The sequence below is a fragment of the Cokeromyces recurvatus genome (genome assembly GCF_025118155.1).
Source record: "Cokeromyces recurvatus strain NRRL 2243 chromosome Unknown BX663scaffold_31, whole genome shotgun sequence".
Lineage (NCBI taxonomy): Eukaryota > Fungi > Mucoromycota > Mucoromycetes > Mucorales > Mucoraceae > Cokeromyces > Cokeromyces recurvatus.
This window is the reverse complement of record NW_026251417.1, coordinates 130,961-149,443: the sequence shown is the minus strand read 5'-3', so window position 1 is coordinate 149,443 and position 18,483 is coordinate 130,961. Positions and strand designations below refer to the sequence as shown.

The window sequence follows — 18,483 nt, the reverse complement described above, 5'->3', positions numbered from 1 at the left end:
ATTATGAACCAGGGATTCTTTTTATTAAATTTCCGATTTCTATTTATTTATTTTTTTTTTACATTCTAAAAACACCAAATTGAGTCTTTTCTATAGGGGCATTTAATGAAGCACTGATAGCTAATCCAAGGATTGTACGAGTATCTTTAGGATTGATGACACCATCATCCCATAATCTTGCACTTGAATAATAAGGATGTCCTTCAGCTTCATATTTTTCACGAATAGGTGCCATAAACTTTTCTTGCTCTTCTTCTGACCAGCTTTCACCCTTCTTTTCTTTACTTTCTTTCTTAATTTGTGCCAATACATTAGCACTTTGCTCACCACCCATAACTGAGATACGAGCATTCTAAAGAAAACAAAACTGATTTTAATACAAAAAAAAAGATGTAAATAATCATTATCATCTACTTACAGGATACATCCATAAGAATCGAGGAGAATAAGCACGTCCACACATACCATAATTACCAGCACCAAAACTACCACCTGTAATAATAGTAAACTTTGGAACCTTGGCACATGCAACAGCATTTACCAGCTTAGCACCATTCTTGGCAATACCTCCTGCTTCAGCAGAAGATCCAACCATGAAACCTGTGATATTTTGAAGGAAGACAAGAGGAATGCCTCTTTGAGAACATAATTGAATAAAGTGAGCACCTTTTAAAGCAGATTCAGAAAATAGAATTCCATTATTAGCCACGATACCCACAGGATAACCATGAATATGAGCAAAACCTAAATAAATATAAATAAATAAATAAATAAATATAGAAAATAGGATTCTCGCTACTTTACCAGTAACCAAGGAAGTACCATAATTTTCTTTAAATTCGGCAAATCGACTACCATCCACAATACGTGAAATGATATTCTTACTATCAAAAGGTTTCTTCAAGTTATCACCTACAATACCTCCAATTTCATCAGGAGAATATAAAGGTTCTTCAAATGCTGTCTTTGTAACATAGTCAGCCTTTTTCCCTCGATTCAGAGTACTAACCGTTCTACGAGCTAATACAAGAGCATGTTCATCATTTAAAGCAAAATGATCTGTGACACCTGAGGTACGACAATGAAGATCAGCACCCCCTAATTCCTCAGCACTAATAGATTCACCAATAGCTGCCTTTACAAGAGGAGGACCTGCTAAGAAAATAGTACCTTGTTTTTTGACAATAATACTTTCATCTGCCATAGCAGGAACATAGGCACCACCTGCTGTACATGAACCCATGACTATAGCTATTTGAGGTATTCCTTGTGAAGACATATTTGCTTGATTATAGAAGATACGACCAAAATGTTCTCGATCAGGAAATACATCCGCTTGTCTAGGAAGATTAGCTCCACCAGAGTCAACTTTTTTTTTTAAAAAAAAATAAATAAATAAATAAAAAATAAGAATACTTTCGTTATTTATATCTATTTCTTACCAAGATAAATACAAGGAAGATTATTTTCTTTAGCTATTTCTTGTGCGCGAAGATGTTTTTTCACTTTATACACGTACACACATATAAATAAGTATACAATATCTTTTTCCCTTTTTTAATGATTCTTACCTGTGATTGGATAATAAGAACCACCCTATACAAAATGTATATTGAAGTTTAATAAAATAAGATTCTCTTTATATTATTACCTTGACAGTTGGATCATTTGCAACAACCATGCATTCAACACTTTATATTTAAAAGTCAGCTATTTTTTTTTTCTTTCTTTTTCCTTTTTTCCCACGAATTTAGTTTTGCTTACCCTTTGACGCGACCAATACCGGTAATGATACCACCAGCAGGCACTTCATCATCATATAGTTGATAACCAGCCAAAGTAGATAATTCAAGAAAAGGTGAACTATAACCAAGAAGATAAGTTATATACATGTATATTTATATATTTATTATTTTTATAATCTCTTTACTTTGGATCTAATAAACGATTGATTCTATTGTAAACGATATTAGTAGACAATAAAGACATATTGACAGATATAAAAATTTACCTATCTCTTGGAAGCATCTTGTTACGAGATAAATGTCTTTTACGAGCTGATTCACCTCCACCTGTAATTAAACAGATAACAATTTATTATTTCTTCTTTTTTTTACAATACGTATTATATGTATGTAATGTAAATACCCAATTTTATCCTTTCTGTTAAGAGCTCTAAATCATTGATCAACAGTTCCATTTTTGCAGCATTTTCCTACCCCCAAATTAAAATAATAAGATATGTGTGTGTGTGTGTGTGTGTTTAGAGATTTACCTTAAAGGATGCACTGGCAGGTTCTATTTTATTGGGCAATACGGATGCTTCATCTTCAAAAAATGCATGATAATAAGCTTTCTTTACGAGAAAAGCGCTTGATGAAATTGACTGTCTTTTTAAGGCAAATGTCTTTTGTTGTAAACCATAACAAAACCTTGTCAACATCTTTTTTTTTGTTTATATATGTTAAAGAGAAACAAAAATAGGAGAAGAAGAAGAAGAAAAAGAAAAAGAAAGGAAGCAAAGATGTACACGAAAAAAAAAGGACTTTATACATGTGTCTATTTCCCACGACCTCTTTTTTTTTTTTTTTTTTTTTTTTTTTTTTTTTTTTTTTTAAGACGGCTATTTTTGTAATTCGTAAGACGTTCAAATTCAAAATTAAATTCGACTTATTACGAAAGAGGCTGTATGAAATAGCGATTTTTGATCTTTCTTTAGCATACGCCTGTAGAAAAATGGGATAGATTTATGCATACCATAGCAATCAAGTACCTCTAAACTTCCAACTTTTCTTTTCTTCATATTAACAAGCTTATATTTACGTATAGCAATAATATTCATATCTTTATGAATAAAGACTATTCCTAAAAAAAAAGTGGTTTACTTTGTAAACGCGAAAAATAATGAGTGATAACATACCACAAAACTAAGCCTTCTATTCACTATCTTATTCTGTGATAACTGTATTTTATAAAATTATTACTGAGTTACAACATGCAGCATTATAATAATACAACAAAAGAAGTACATTCTGATTGCAATGGGCCTCCCATAAAATAGTGTGCTTACGCTGATTATTGTTTACTCACTTGGATTCCATTATTCAATATTTACAAACTCTGTATGTGTAAAAATTGTTTCTTTTTTATAATATGAAAAACAAAGGCATCAGAATTGATGGTAAGTATACTACATATAATAAATATAAAAGAAATAAAAGGGAAAAATGAAGAATAAAGAGAGAGAAAAAAAACATGTGTAAACACTATACTAACTGCTAATCATCCTAAACTCTATCAGTATGTTGATTTTCAATGTTCTAGGAAGAGAGCGCTGTTTCCTGTTTTTGGTGCTGGTATGTTTGGACAGGAAAAGGTAGAAGATATAACTTGTATTCCTTTATAGTATTCTAAAGAAGAGAAATGTAACTGGAGATCTCAAGGCAGTACATGTTTGTAGTAACTGTTCATTAAGAAATTAGAATCCTGTTCACGGTACCGTTGGTAATGATGTACTTGCTTGAGAAACATGTAGAACATTATGATAGTGGGACGTGAATATATGATGTTAACTATAATTGGTATATAAAAATGCATTAAAAGACTTTCAGCTTTAACAAAGGCTGTTATTAGTTGCAGTAACAAGCATAGTTTGCTTCTTTTTGGGGTCATGGATTTTTAAGGTAGAAAGAAGTCTGATTTGATTTTCATTTTGTCCAAAAAAAAGAATCTGAATTTTAATTTTACTTGGTCAAAAAAAAAAAAAAATAAAATAAAATAAATAAAATAAAATAAAATAACGTTGTCTGAATTTAAAGTGTAAGAACTATATTATCACTAACTTTGTTATAATGGGAAATAATATATCAATCTTTACTGACATTGCAGCCATTGGAAGCTATGTAAGTGAACTAGGTGATGTTTATTATGAAAAGAGGTATATACAATATATATGTAAATATAAGATCTATATACATATGTATACATGTACGTAACTCATTCCCTTATTGATAGCATTGGGAGTGCAAGATTTATGAAGACATTACGTGGAAGGCATAAAGACGGACACGTTGTCATTAAATTATATATTAAACCTGAGTCTGGTATGAATCTTTCTAAGCAAGTGAAACAAATAAAAGGTAATCTATGCAAATTTCAATCATTTCTTAACTTAACATGCTTATAAATAGAGGAATCTAAAACATTGACCAATGTACCAAATGCATTCTATTTTCAACGAGTTTTGGAAACAGATCGAGCCACTTATCTTGTACGTCAGTATCTTTATAGTAGCTTGTATGATAGAATAAGGTAAATCTTTCCACAATAAAATGATTATACGAACGCAAGTAAAAAAAATTGACTTTTTGTTTTCGATAGTATTCGACCTTTTCTTACGATTATTGAAAAGAAATGGATTGCATATCAATTATTAAGAGGCATCGAAGATTCGCATGCTAATAAAGTGTATCATGGTGATATTAAGACAGAAAATGTGCTTGTAACTACTTGGAATTGGGTTTATTTAGTAGATTATGCATTTTATAAACCAACTTATTTGCCCGAAGTAATCTTTATCTTTTTATAGATAAATTTAAATCAAATAATAACATTCTTTTTTTTTTTTTTCTATTCCTTGCATAGAATAACCCTGCGGATTTTTCATTTTTCTTTGATACATCTTACAGAAGAACATGCTACATCGCTCCTGAACGATTTTATAAGTCTGGAACTGAAATAGATCAAAGAATGGTAAACATTTATATATAAAATATACCATTTTATACTAAATTTATTTTGTTTTTGTTTTAAACTAGAAATTAATGCCTGAAAATAGTTTTAAAAGTGAAATAACACCAGAAATGGATATATTCTCGGCTGGGTAAAATCATGTATGTATATCAAATGACATAACTTTTAACTGTCTTTTTTTTTCCCCATTAGTTGTGTCATTGCAGAATTGTTTTTAGAGGGTACTCCTCTATTTACTTTATCTCAGTTATTTAAATACAGAAATAATGAATATAATCCAGATATAAGTTTAGAACAAATTGAGGATAAACATATTAGAGTAATAGACAATTTCAAATATACGAAAAAAAAAAAGAAAAACGCTAATATTTTTATTTATTTTTTCTTTTATTTTTTTTTTTTTTTTTTTTTAAAAAAAAAAGGATATGGTCAGACATATGATTCAAGTGGATCCTTTAAAACGATTATCAGCTACAGAATATCTTTCAAAATGGCATGGAACAGCGTTTCCGCATTATTTTTATTCGTTTCTATACCCTTATATGTCTTCATTAAACCAAAAACAAAAACATAAACAACCTTCCCAACAAATAGATTCTGCTATTATGTCGGCTTTATCTTCTGCTTATCCAAGCATTAATAGGAGTCAAAAATTAACTGATGCGGATGAAAAAATTGAACGTGTGTTTCATGATTTTCAAAAAATCATGCATTTTGTTTCCTGTCCGAAGAAACTGTCATCTAACAAAATTACTACCGCGTCTGTATGTATTCATGTAGCTTGTTCCCTCTTTATTTATAATTGTCATTACAATTAAATAACTTCTTTTATACAGATTTTATTACCACCTACTTCAAATATACCAACATTCTGTCCAGTCAATGATAATTCAGAAAAAACATCGATTATATGTAAACCAGAAGGCAAGTAAATTAGACATGTATCTTTCATTATATGTATTTTATTTTTTTTGCTACTATAGAAGAAGGTTCACTTATTCTATTATCATTCATTTGTTCAATGGTCAGAAACACATTATATCCCAGTTCAAAATTAAAAGTTTTGGATATTTTATTAACTCTTAGCGAACGACTTCCAGATGACGCTAAATTAGATCGTTTGGTTCCCTATCTTATTATTTTACTATCTGATGAGGTAGCGCTTGTAAGAGCAAATGCTATCAAAGTTTTAACTCATGTGGTAAGTTATAGGTATATACATATTAAGAAAAAGAGAAAACTAATTTCCTTATGTATTATAGCTTTGTACAGTAGAATCAATATCGCCTATTAATGCGCATATTTTTCCAGAATATATTATACCCAACATACGTCCATTTTCAACTGATCCTGATGTACTTGTTCGATTAACATATGCTAGTTGTATTGCATCACTAGCAGAGACTGCTCTAAGGTTTTTAGAAATGACACAGTTATTAAAAGCGGATAACATTTACTCAATTCAAGACATGGGCTCAGAAGATCTTGATTTTGAGGTATGCATATATACACACATATTGTGAATCTATTTAAATACATATACATATATATATATATATATAAACATATAAATATGTATGTATATATCTATCTATGTATGTACGTTATGTTACGTATGTATAGTCTGCCTATGATTCATCTTTGCAAGACTTACAAGCAGTCATTCAAGAGCAAGCAACCATTTTATTGATTGATCCGGAAAGCTCAGTAAAGCGCGCCTTATTAGCCAACATAACGTGTTTATGTGTCTTTTTTGGACGACAAAAGGCAAACGATGTACTTTTGAGCCATATGATCACTTATTTAAATGATAAAGACTGGATGTTACGAAGTGCATTCTTTGAGAGCATTAAAGGTGTAGGTACATTTGTCGGTGCTCGAAGCCTAGAAGAATATATTTTACCTTTGATGATCCAAGCCTTAACAGATGCAGAAGAATTTGTCGTTGAAAAAGTATTAAACTCATTTACCAGTTTAGCTGATCTTGGACTATTTCAAAAAATGAAGCTATGGGAATTAATTGACATCATTTGTCCCTTGATCTGTCATCCTAACGGTTGGATTCGACATGGTGCAGTAGGATTTATTTCTTCAGCTATCAAACATTTACCAAAGACGGATCTCTGGTGTATTGTCTATCCAACCCTAAGATCATTTTTGAGATCAGATATAGCCGATTTTGATGAAGAGAGTTTGTTTGGAAGTATCGAGACACCACTTTCTCGACAAGTATATGAACAAGCCATTCTATGGGCCTCAAAGGCTACATCGCAATCCAATTTTTGGAAACAAAGTAGTCAATTATCATCTTTAACTTCTTCTAAAGAGGATGATCTATTTTTGGAGCGTTTAAGAAGCTTTGGTATGTCCATCGAAGATGAAGAAAAATTACGGTCAATGCGAAAGTACATTTATAAAGTGTCCAAGACGAGTCGGTTAAAGAATGAAGATCAAAGTCTAAATAGAGGAGAGATTTTGTTGAAAAGTTTGAATATGACACCAATGACAGTCTTTCTACCCGATTTATCACAAAAATTACGAGTAAAAAGAGTATATAGTGAATCAAGTAAACAGCCAATGAGTATACAACGAGAAGAGGATATATGCAAATTGAACCGTATTGCCAGTCAACCTCATATTCAAGCTATGTCATCATCAATTCCTATTCAACATAATTCACCTACACCTAGTCCTTCTGACTATCATTTTGGGTCGAGTTTACCTAAAAGTCTTGAAAGATCAAAAAGTATATATTTGTATTTATTTCAATTTCAATCTTTTTTTTTTTTTTATTAATTACTCTTTTTAGGTATGATGCCTGACTCAGTTAAAAATAAGAATAATCCTATAATAGAATTAAATGTGTTATCTAAACAAATCATGGGTGATAATGAAAGTCTATATAACATGAGTTCTACTGGCTATGCTCATTTACAAAAATTGTTATATAGTATTGCGATGAAAGCATTCCCACCTCATATTCCAGGTAAAATAAGGCATAAAAAGAAATAATAAGTAACACACTTGACTTATGTTTCTTTTTATTTTTTATTTTTTATTTTTATTTTTTTTTTAAAAAAAAAATAGAATTCTTAGGGGATACTGCGGTCATGAAACGAATTAAGAAGCTAACTAATAATATGACTCGAACTGTATCCTCATACTGGAAACCAGAAGGTACTTTAGTTGCTCATTTCACCGAGCATACGGCTGCTATTAATCAACTTGCTATCTCATTTGACCATCTTTTGTTTGCATCTTGTTCAGATGACGGTTCAGTAAAGATCTGGGATTGCTCAAGACTAGAAAGAAATGTTACAAACCGATCTCGAGCAACTTATAACCAGCAAGGAGGCCGCATTAAATGTATTACATTTATTGAACAAACGTATAGTATTGCCTCTGCTTCAGATAATGGTAGTATTCACATATTTCGGTAAGTTTATTACAAGTAATTTTTTTTTTTTTTGATTAAACATATTATATATTTAGGGTGGATATTCGTAATTCAGGAAGCGCTGCTTTCAAGTTTGGAAAGTGTATTCCAGTTCGAGAATATCAATTAAAAGATGAATACGCCATATTGATAAAGCATTTTACGAGTAATGCTTCTAATATGATGGTTGGATCTAAATCAATTCTTTTGTTTGCTACCACCAAAAGCACTATCTATGCCCTAGATTTAATGACGATGGAAATTATCTGGAAGCTTCAAAATTCGAAAAGTCATGGCGTTATTACAGCCATGATCACAGATCCGAACAATATGTGGCTCTTGGTCGGTACGATGCGAGGTATTCTAACGTTATATGATTTAAGATTTCAAATTCCTCTTCGATCATGGCTTCATCCTACTAAAAGTCGAATTAATGCACTCTCCTTGGCGAATCATGATAAAACGTGGGTTAGGATTGCATCTGGAAGAAACGAGATATCAGTATGGGATCTCAAAAGTTTGACATGTCTTGAAGTATTTGCTGTTAAATCTGGAGATGAAAAAATGACAGGCGTACTTTTAGATTCTTATAAGGCACTAAAGACACCTAGTAATCGAGAAATATTACTTTATGCTTTTACAAATAACGAATCAAATTTAACAGAGAATTCGATTAGAGCTATTGCTCCTTCATCAGGTTCACATTTCATGATTACAGGTGGTATGGATCGTAAAATTAGGTATTGGGATCTATCTCATGTTGAAAACTCATTTACAGTCTTGGGATTAGACATAGATGAGCCTAAACCAAGATACAGGTAATACAGAAAATAAAGGGAGATATAAATGTATACATCTTTATATGACTAAAACTCACATTTTATTAGCACAAATATTTTTGAAAATATGAAATTTCATTTTGAATTTCAACAAACAAACAAAAATATGAATTCAACACGTACAACACTAACTCAAGTAGGAAGTACTGCAGTAGTTCAACAACAGCATTTGATGCAGAATCATACAGATGCCATTACTGATATTATCATTACTGAAAGACCTTATATGATGATTATTAGTGGAGACAGAGATGGTGTTATCAAGATTGTATCCTAAGATTTATTGTGTAGTTCTTTTAATTGAGCCTCAATTTTAGAACGTAAATACTTTGAACGTTCTGCATCCAATAAATTGTTATAGTTGACTTGTGTAGGATTTTTTAATTGATTTAGAACAGCATTTTGTAACTGTGTCACTTGATCCCTAATAAGTTTTAAAGTGTTCTGCACGTCTTGTATCTTTTCTTCTTTTGCGACATCTTTTAGGAATTTAATATTTTCTAACTGCGTATCTAATTGTTTATTTTCTGTAGCCAAGTTGTTATAAGTTTGAGTTAAGACGGCTCTAAATTTCTTTTGCTATCAAAGTTATACTTTAGTGATTTGCTTGACTTTTATTTTTATTTTTTTTTTTATTTTATTTTTATTTTTTTCATCTTTTTAATGGTTAAATGGACTTACAGCTATAATTTTTGCTCGAAGTTCTTCTAATTCATAATCCATTCTATCATTATCTTCATTTGTTATTTTAAATTCAATATCCTACAGTTTATTAATAATTGAAACTAATTGTACTATTCCTTTACTACCTTGTGTTTTTCAAATTGTACATCTAAATTTTCGGGTATCTTCCAAGTTCCTTGAGCTATGTATTGTTGAAGTAAGTTGAATAGTTGGTCTAATTTAGTTTCTGTTATTTTTTCATATTTATCAAGTGCCTAAAAGAAAAAAAAATTAATTCAAATGAGCATAACATCAAACAACACATTTGATGATTATTTACTGTATTGATTTCTCTTAGTTTGTCAGGTCGCAACTTTGTAAGTCGTTCAGCTGTACCTTCCATTACTTTATAAAAAATAATGTTGGCTAAATTGAATAAATCATCAAGAACTCGTGTAGGAACAAAGCCAAAGATCTCTGTTAGTAACTCATGTTCTATAGCAGCTCTTGGATTTTTCATTTTAAGTTCATCATTATATTGATCCATTCTAATTCATAGAAACAAACAAGGAAAAAAAAAAAAAGTATTCTATTAAATATTTCCTGAATTTTTAATTATTACTTTTATTGGCTACTGAGAAAATAGTAAAAGAAAAAAAAAAAAAAAAAAAAGCTTTAATTTTAGGTACATTTACTATAATTCACAAAAGAAAGAGGATATAAATAAACGAATAGATAAAAGAAAAGAAAAAACATGTCAGGAAGAAGTCTTTTTTCTTTTCCATCCTATTTAGGAGATAGCTATTGATTAGAGATATCAATAAATTTTAATACAGGCTCTTGACTGTTTTCATTGATGTAATTTATCTCTTTTATAGAAACTATTCAAGTTCTATGGATTAAAATAAAATGTACTAACAATTGTAAAGTAGACAGAGGTATTGCATGACATACAATAGTAGCTATTTTACGGAAATAATCATATATATTTGATGATGTATCGGCTAAATAGTTTAAGAATTGATATATAAATGTATGAATATTTTTAATCTATCTATGGAGAGATTGTAAGGAAAGATGAAGCTAGATACAAGTCTTTTGTTGATATTCTAAATATTACACTAACACAGGAATTTCTTTTTACTTGTTTAACCAAAGCCTTTTAACTCTACTCCAAAGTAGATTTTATTTTTAACGTTGTAAATACTTTCTCTGGTGACTTCTTTTACGAAGTAAGTTTTGATAACATTTTTTTTTTCTTTTTTCTTATAACATATCTAATCAGCTTTTTTCTGCGAAGTCTTACATAGGAGACGTAAATAAGAGCAAATACTTGACTTATTTCCAATGTTTAAAATAAAAAGCATTACATAATTTTATTTTTTTTTATTTTATTTTTTAAAAAAAAAGCCTCGAATTCAAGACTCAATATGACATTGTGAGACTTAAGCTCGATAATAGAATACGGACAAATGATTTATTCATTAATAACTGAGTTTTCTGTACAATTATTTCATTTTTTTTCCCTTTACTTTTCTTTTTATTTATTTATTTTTTTTTTTGTTTGACTACGCACATATATTACAAAATGAAGTTTGATTCAGCACCCATTATTCAGGATGCACAAATACCTCTTAGCCCTGCAGAATTAGAGGTAAATAAGTTATTCTCGGTAACAGGCATCTAATCTCATACAGATATATTAGGTATTACGAAGACAATATATCAAAGAAGGAGAGTATGTTACAATTCAAACAAAATTCAATTATGCATGGGGTTTAATTAAATCAAATAAAGCAGAACATTTAGAATTAGGCATTAAACTATTAACAGGTAAAATCTTCAGAAAGCAACATAAAAAAAAATGCGGGGTAAAAAAAATTAATCATGTTTTGTAATAGAGATATACACTGATGCACCTGAGAGAAGAAGGGAATGCTTATATTTTCTTGCAATTGGCAATTTTAAAATATCGAATTATTCTGAGGCAAGAAGATTTAATGATCAATTATTAAAACTTGAACCTCGAAATGATCAAGCGTTGGCTTTAAAACAGTTGATTGATGAAAAAGTGTCAACAGGTAAATCAATACAAATATTTAATACTTGTCTATTCCTAACTTTATTATTTCTAGAGGGAGTTATTGGATTGGCTATTGTGAGCGGTGTTGTAGCAGTTGGTGCTGCTTTAATTGCAGCAGTCGTGAAGCGTTCAAAATAATTATATAAATGCAGAATATGAATAAACTTAAAATTAGCCCTTTTTTTTATTTATTTTTTATTTTTATTCATTTTTTTTATTATTTTATTTTATTTTATTTTATTTTTCTTAATATTCAGAAATAAAAATGGCGCCTCCAATACCAACTAAAGATACCACAAACACATTAAAACGCTCATTTTATCAAATAGAAAAACCCATTGAAGCACATAAACGAAAAAGATCAATTCACAATCAACAGCCACGTTGGCATAATCAAGCTTACATGTTGTTTTTGGCACTTCGGCAACATCCAGAAAGAACAATGGCTCGAACTGATCTGATAAAATCAGCTATTTCTTGGGATGCTAAAATAAGTGAAGAACGTTCATTACCTAAAGTTTTTGGAGGAAAGGTATATTAAGATACTAAAATAGAGAGTTTTATTTAATTATTTATTGATTTATTTATTTTTCAAGACACCAAAGAATTCTGCTTCGGCTATACTAACAAATAATGTGGATCGTTATTTCATTCCATTTAAACCCGATGGAAGTCGATCCATGCATTTTAAGTTGTCATTTGAACCTGGTTCCTTTGAAAACGCATTTCAAGATTATAAAGATTGGCAAGATAACTTGGTGAAAATTGACTGGCCCTATTATTTTAGTTTACGACAACAAGAAAATAAAAAAATAAGAATGAATAGGATGTCTATTGAGAATCTAGTTGAGGATTTAGAAGTGACTGAATATCCAACTGAGTTTGATGAATTTATTGCCAAACGTAAAAGAGCAAGACAAGAAGAAGAACGAATACAGCAAGAGATCATGATAGAAGAAATACCCCGAACGTGGAAAGACTTGATAGTGTCAAGTAAAGTCGATAACCAGTTTAGTTTGAGTGCTAAACGATTTTTACCCAAAAATATACCTCTTGGATTTTATTTTGGTGTTCCAATGACTGAAGATGAATTTGATTCGCTAAAGGGGGATGCTAATGCCATGTTATACCGTAAAACAGTCCTTGATCCAACTGATGATCATGGAAAATTATACTTTTACCCTAATGGAGATCCTTTATGTCCATTTCATTGTATAAGAGAATGTTTAAGACGTGATGAAGCAAATGTTATATTTTATGAAGGTCATGTTGTGAATCAAGTTATTTGTTGGACTAAAAGAGATATTTTCCCAGGTGAAGAATTATTAGTTTATCTTCCTCGTCAAATGAATCAACTTAAACATACAACAAATACGTCTAACAAGGCGATTATTAATTATTCTCGTACTAATTCATTATCTTCTTCTAATGATGATATGAGTTGGCAGGAAGACGAAAATGTATCAACTATAATAACTAATAGTATTTCACCAATTACATAAAAATGAAATAACTTGATTTACTGTGTATATATAATTAACGAATGAAGTATGACTTTAATATATATGTGATAGCTACAATAAGATTTTAAATGACTAGCTTATTATATATAAATAAAATCAAATAAAAATGAAACAGACATGTAGTACCTTTTTTTTTTTTTTTTTTTTTTATACACATATAATTCATTAAAAAAATTTCCATCTAGCATTTTAATTTAACTCTTTCTTTAATAAATGCTATCTGATCTTCATCAGCGTAAATTACTAAAACGAAAGAAAGGCGATTGGTAAGTTATAAACTTTACATGTTTATAATTTTTTTTTTTTTATGTCTCATTTGCTTCTAGTGAATTGCCTGTAAAAGAACTTTCACCGTTTGTCGTTGTTCCTCGAGGTATGTGCTTATTAAACAGCTAAGCATACAAATCTATTAAATTATCAATTAGATAAGCGCATTCCAATTGTTCGGTCGCCTCAAATTGATAGCCAAGGACTAGAAGATCTTTTTGATTTAGCTCGATTACAACCATCATCCTCGATACCCATTCAGTCACCCAGTGTTGATGCCATCAACTTTCCAAATGAAGAACCATCCCGAATAATAAATGATGAACTAGCTCTTCAAGATCTTTCATTTCATTCAATTTCTATTGACGATGTCGCCCCTTTCAAAATTAGACACGATGAAGAAATTGGATCAATTACACCTCAAAAACGAACATGGAATGAAGCTCAAATCAACCAGGAAGAACAAGAGTTATCGGCTGTTCATGTTAGTTCACCTGTATCTTCTATAATGGAACAAGTGCCATCATCTTTAAACAAAACAACTCTTCATGAACAACATTATATAGATACGTATGTTGCAGCTGAGCCTGTACAAGAAGAAATAGCACAAGAAGAAATGATGCAAGAAGAAATGATACAAAAAGAAATGATACAAAAAGAAATGATACAAAAAGAAATGATACAAGAAAAAATGGTACAAGAAGAAATGGTACAAGAAGAAATGGTACAAAAAGAAGATACACAAGAACAAAATATATATGAACCAATGATGGAAGATGTGATGACAGATGTTCAGCAGACCAGATTGCAAACTCAGGAGCCATCAACGCAGCAGCAGCAGCAACAACAACAACAGACAATTAATAATGAAAAACAAGAACAACTAAAAATGATGGCCAACATTGGTAATGATGATGTTGATTATGGTGATAATATATATGATGATGCTTTTCCTGGTACGCCTGAGCTTGTTGAAGACTATAATGAAGAAGAAGATAATAACGATCTTTATTTGATTAGTCTAAAGGAAGTGAAAGATTTAGCTAGTCAACCTACTTATTTATTGAAAAAAACCAAGACATTAGCCAATTTACATATTGTAGCTATAGGAAAAATAGCACAAACAATTATGCGAGACATTAGGTAAATTTTTTATCATCTTGGATGAACAACTTATTCATGTATTATAATAGAAATTCTACAAATGATCAGTCTTCAAAAGATTTAATTCAAAATTATTATAATATGATCAATAATGAATTAAAAAATTTTCAAAGGCAATACAACAAACATGTCGAATTAGACACTGCATTAAAGCATATTAGGTCTTATTATAAAAAGAGAAATAAGCAATTGCTAAGTGTTGTAGGTGAATATAATTCAGTTACAAGACAAATAGAACAAGAAGAGGCTCAATTAGCAGAATTAGAAGAAAAGAAAAAGGTAATTCTTTTTTTTTCTTTTTTTATTCAAGTATATATACTAACTCTATGTAACAGGGATTCTCTTCATTTGACGATTTATTTAATAAAATTAAACAACTTTAATTTTCTTGTATATATAAAAAAAAATTATGTTTATGTCTATTTCAAGGAACCAATAAAGTCTAATTCCTCTTTCATTCAATTCTATGGAGTCAAGATTTTTTTTTTTTTTTTTTTTCATCTTTTCCATACTTTTTAAACCACGCTCTTTTTTTTTATTTTTTTTATTTTTATAAAAATATTATTTTTTTTTTTTTATTTTTTTATTTTTACTTAATTCCTTCTTTCTTATACAAATATATACACGCGTAAGGAAAATGGAGGCAACGATATTCAAAAACACAACAAAAATAGAAAAATTAACTGCAGAAGTACTTGTCAATCTTGCATCTTTTCTTAATGCTTCTTCTATACTTCAACTTTCTTTGACTTGCAAAACGTTTCGTCATTTGATCAAAGATGATTTAGTGTTCAGACGATTGGCTGAACGCGATTATCGTGTCACAGCCAAACCTTCGACTGAACCAAGCTGGCTTCAATATTATAAAGACTTAAAAAGTGGTACTGTTGCCAATGGTGACGAGAACACAGCAGATTCAGGAGAAAAGGATCAGCAACAGGAAACCGTTGCTAAGCAGTCAGATAAAAACGAAAGCCCCATTCATGAAGAAAAAGAAACAATAGAACAAGATAACGCTAAAGCAGCTAATAATAACATGACAGCGAAAGAAAGTGCTTGTCCTCATTTAGGTGATCCTTCAGATTTAACTATCGAAGTAAAAAGAGTTCTTTACAGAAACAACAAGAACGAGGATGATAAGGCCATGTGTGATTTATGTCATTTAGACCATGCTGTTTATTTAAATATGCATCATGATACTCATATTGAAGGTAAAAAAAAATCTAAGATTTATAAATACTAACTTTTTATTAACTCTTTGTCTGTGTAGCCTGTCTTTCTTGTTTAAAAAATAATACCGAAAATAATGACAATTATTATCCTATTCAATTAGAACTAGAAACAGGTGACTTGTATTGTTTCAAATGTGGCGATCCTCGTAAGGTAAAGGAAGGGAGGGATAGATATAATTTTATTACAAATTTTTTTTTTCGTTCTTTTTTTTTTTTTTTTTTTTTTTTTTTACTTACATCCAATATGTAGCTAATGATAGAAGAAGATGGGCCTAAGGTAAAATCAATTGTGGAATACATAAACGCACCAGAGTCAGAAGAAGATTTAGATAAAAGACGTAAAGCAGAGCATCAATTATACGTTCAAGAATTAAGAAGAGAAGATATGTCGTTGAAATTTTATTTAGTAGAAAAGCAATGGGGAAGAACATGGATGTTATTTAGAACTCGTAAGTGTTTATTAGTGTTAGTTATCCATTTTACTTGTACTTACTTGTTAACATATCAGGTGAAGGATCACCATTACCAACAAAGATAACAAATCAGAAACTAGCACGCGCAAATGGTACATTGGATCCAAACATTAGATTGCCTATGGATAAATATCGTCCTTCACCAGAAACACATGGTGACATTGTAAGTGAAAAGCTTTGGGGTTATTTATCTAAAGTATATGGCGTACAAGGAAGAGCTTATAGTGAAGGTAAAATAGAATCATAGTGTTATTTTATTTTATAAAATGGAGACAGAATGTTTAATTCTTTTTTTTTTTGTATAAATAGATGATATTATTGCACCAGAATATGCTAGATTGAGAGTTTATGTGGATGATTTCAAGAAGAGTATTTATCTTTACCCTTAAAAAGAAATAAACTTTTTATTTCGTCTATTAAACTTTTATTTATTTATTTTATTTATTTATTTTCTCTCTCTTAAATATATACATAAAATTATAAAAAGACACAAATATAATATTTATACAAGAGAGAACAAAAAAAAAAAAACCATCTTTTATATTAAAACAACAACATATACAACAAACAGTGCAAGAAAAATATACTAAACTGAATTGCATAACTGTTCGTACAATTTAGGGTTCCAGCATCCCTTTTTCATTCCAGTTTGCTTAACTATAGCTACTGTATCCAATCCCTTTTCAAATAACATGACTGCCATTAATTGAGGTTGATTCTGTCGTTGATGAAATCGGTTGTCAAAAGCAACAATGGATAAGACTTTTTTAGCAAAATAATAACGTTGAATAGCGTCTTGAACAGGTAATTCGGGATGTTCAAGACAGCGAATCATCAAATGTTGAGGTAATGCAGCATAAGCTCGTACCAAATCCATCATACCACGCATAGGGGGTGTACGTGTAGGCATATAGCCGCATGCGTTTACCTGTCCAATCAACACATTACCACTGACTTTAATAGTTGTCGAAAATGCTTCCAATTGAGTCGAAAGACTTTTAACCATAAATAATACAATATACTCTTCAAGTGTTTCAACCCAACGACGTGGTTCCTCTCCCTCCAAAGGTTGATAAGGATCCATTGCTTCAATATAAGTCATTGCCGTCTTTTGATGTGTCAAATTTTGATTAAGAGCTAGCATGAGTGCATCCAAAAGAGGATCAAGTCCCAATTCTTCCGAAGCTTCCAATAGTTCAATGGCCATCTGAGGTTTCTCAGTAGCAATAAACATAATCTCTTGAGGTGTCAAAGGGCGACTCAAATGACCAATGATCGTATGGAATGTCTCAGGAAGTACATAAAGATCCAATTCAAGTGTATTTGATTGTTCTTCCATAATACGCTGATAGAGGACGGGTGATCGAGAAAGAATGGTAGTATTTAATGGATAATGTTTTTGCAAAGTGGGGACATAGACTGTAATGTCCGAATAATAACCACCTTTAAAAGATTGTTAAACACATGTGTATATAAAGATTGATGCTTTTACTTACCTTGAGGAATGAAACCCATAGTTGGGTGATATCCACTAGCATAATCAATGTATTGTCCAGCTGGTTGGTCAGCTGGATAGATTGCTTGAAGAGGAGGAGGTGGAGGTGGATGATGAAAGAAATTAGGAGGATGATGAGGAGGCATAAGATGATTGATCATTGGAACAGGCATGGGTATAGGCATTTGCTGTTGATGCAAAGGAGGAGGGGGTGGATGTTGTTGTTGATATTCATAATTGTTCGATTTATAATGTTCGTTATTATAATTGATTGGTAAAACTTGGACCATAATGTCGTCGTTATTGTTTAATTATTCTTTTTCGTTATTTACGATAATGCCTAAAGAGAAAGGAAGAAAAAGAAAAGAAAAAAAAAAAGAGGGAAGGGATATAGTATGATACACAATACAATATTCAAACAACTAAATAATTCAAAGAAATTACAAAAAAAAAAAGAGATTAAAACATGTATAAACGCGTAATGCAATGTTACTTACAAAATTGTACTTTTCCTTCCTTTTTTTTTTTTTTTTACAACTCTCTGCTCAACTTAAGA

The 18,483-nt window shown here is 30.4% G+C and overlaps 8 protein-coding genes across 8 annotated transcripts; 5 read left to right on the top strand and 3 right to left on the bottom strand.

Annotated features, from left to right (window-relative positions):
• Position 1: 1 nt before the first annotated feature.
• Positions 2-2,485, bottom strand: BX663DRAFT_521517 (methylcrotonoyl-CoA carboxylase beta chain). Its single transcript, XM_051529249.1, has 11 exons — positions 2,276-2,485; positions 2,149-2,215; positions 2,012-2,072; positions 1,931-1,954; positions 1,765-1,863; positions 1,652-1,691; positions 1,572-1,596; positions 1,443-1,505; positions 805-1,368; positions 419-744; positions 2-352 (listed from the first exon to the last, which is right to left on the bottom strand). The coding sequence occupies exons 1-11, from the start codon at positions 2,441-2,443 to the stop codon at positions 59-61; spliced, it is 1,731 nt and encodes a 576-aa protein (XP_051379357.1). The 5' UTR covers positions 2,444-2,485; the 3' UTR covers positions 2-58.
• A 1,366-nt stretch (positions 2,486-3,851) lies between these two features.
• BX663DRAFT_555007 (uncharacterized protein) lies at positions 3,852-9,304 on the top strand (the record flags this gene model as incomplete). Its single annotated transcript, XM_051531584.1, has 16 exons — positions 3,852-3,937; positions 4,015-4,139; positions 4,191-4,311; positions 4,381-4,567; positions 4,645-4,752; positions 4,818-4,882; positions 4,945-5,071; positions 5,175-5,516; positions 5,589-5,680; positions 5,782-5,953; positions 6,015-6,248; positions 6,376-7,498; positions 7,562-7,738; positions 7,840-8,188; positions 8,245-9,006; positions 9,076-9,304. The coding sequence occupies 16 exons, from the start codon at positions 3,852-3,854 to the stop codon at positions 9,302-9,304; spliced, it is 4,299 nt and encodes a 1,432-aa protein (XP_051379356.1).
• BX663DRAFT_212421 (uncharacterized protein) lies at positions 9,066-10,270 on the bottom strand. The gene is made up of 4 exons (XM_051521770.1): positions 10,031-10,270; positions 9,837-9,965; positions 9,709-9,789; positions 9,066-9,606 (listed from the first exon to the last, which is right to left on the bottom strand). The coding sequence occupies exons 1-4, from the start codon at positions 10,235-10,237 to the stop codon at positions 9,301-9,303; spliced, it is 723 nt and encodes a 240-aa protein (XP_051379355.1). The 5' UTR covers positions 10,238-10,270; the 3' UTR covers positions 9,066-9,300.
• A 972-nt stretch (positions 10,271-11,242) lies between these two features.
• On the top strand, positions 11,243-11,977 carry BX663DRAFT_521482 (uncharacterized protein). Its single transcript, XM_051529248.1, has 4 exons — positions 11,243-11,344; positions 11,397-11,523; positions 11,592-11,771; positions 11,826-11,977. The coding sequence occupies exons 1-4, from the start codon at positions 11,279-11,281 to the stop codon at positions 11,909-11,911; spliced, it is 459 nt and encodes a 152-aa protein (XP_051379354.1). The 5' UTR covers positions 11,243-11,278; the 3' UTR covers positions 11,912-11,977.
• A 61-nt stretch (positions 11,978-12,038) lies between these two features.
• Positions 12,039-13,275, top strand: BX663DRAFT_555004 (uncharacterized protein; the record flags this gene model as incomplete). The annotated part of the gene is made up of 2 exons (XM_051531583.1): positions 12,039-12,305; positions 12,370-13,275. The coding sequence occupies 2 exons, from the start codon at positions 12,039-12,041 to the stop codon at positions 13,273-13,275; spliced, it is 1,173 nt and encodes a 390-aa protein (XP_051379353.1).
• Positions 13,276-14,279: 1,004 nt separating this feature from the next.
• On the top strand, positions 14,280-15,189 carry BX663DRAFT_521477 (uncharacterized protein). The gene is made up of 3 exons (XM_051529247.1): positions 14,280-14,706; positions 14,757-15,006; positions 15,063-15,189. The coding sequence occupies exons 1-3, from the start codon at positions 14,285-14,287 to the stop codon at positions 15,108-15,110; spliced, it is 720 nt and encodes a 239-aa protein (XP_051379352.1). The 5' UTR covers positions 14,280-14,284; the 3' UTR covers positions 15,111-15,189.
• A 574-nt stretch (positions 15,190-15,763) lies between these two features.
• Positions 15,764-16,821, top strand: BX663DRAFT_441420 (uncharacterized protein; the record flags this gene model as incomplete). The annotated part of the gene is made up of 5 exons (XM_051523455.1): positions 15,764-15,938; positions 15,998-16,110; positions 16,210-16,408; positions 16,468-16,662; positions 16,742-16,821. 5 exons carry the CDS (start codon positions 15,764-15,766, stop codon positions 16,819-16,821), a joined length of 762 nt encoding a protein of 253 aa, XP_051379351.1.
• A 197-nt stretch (positions 16,822-17,018) lies between these two features.
• Positions 17,019-18,217, bottom strand: BX663DRAFT_441417 (uncharacterized protein; the record flags this gene model as incomplete). The annotated part of the gene is made up of 2 exons (XM_051523453.1): positions 17,019-17,875; positions 17,929-18,217. The coding sequence occupies 2 exons, from the start codon at positions 18,215-18,217 to the stop codon at positions 17,019-17,021; spliced, it is 1,146 nt and encodes a 381-aa protein (XP_051379350.1).
• Positions 18,218-18,483: the final 266 nt, after the last annotated feature.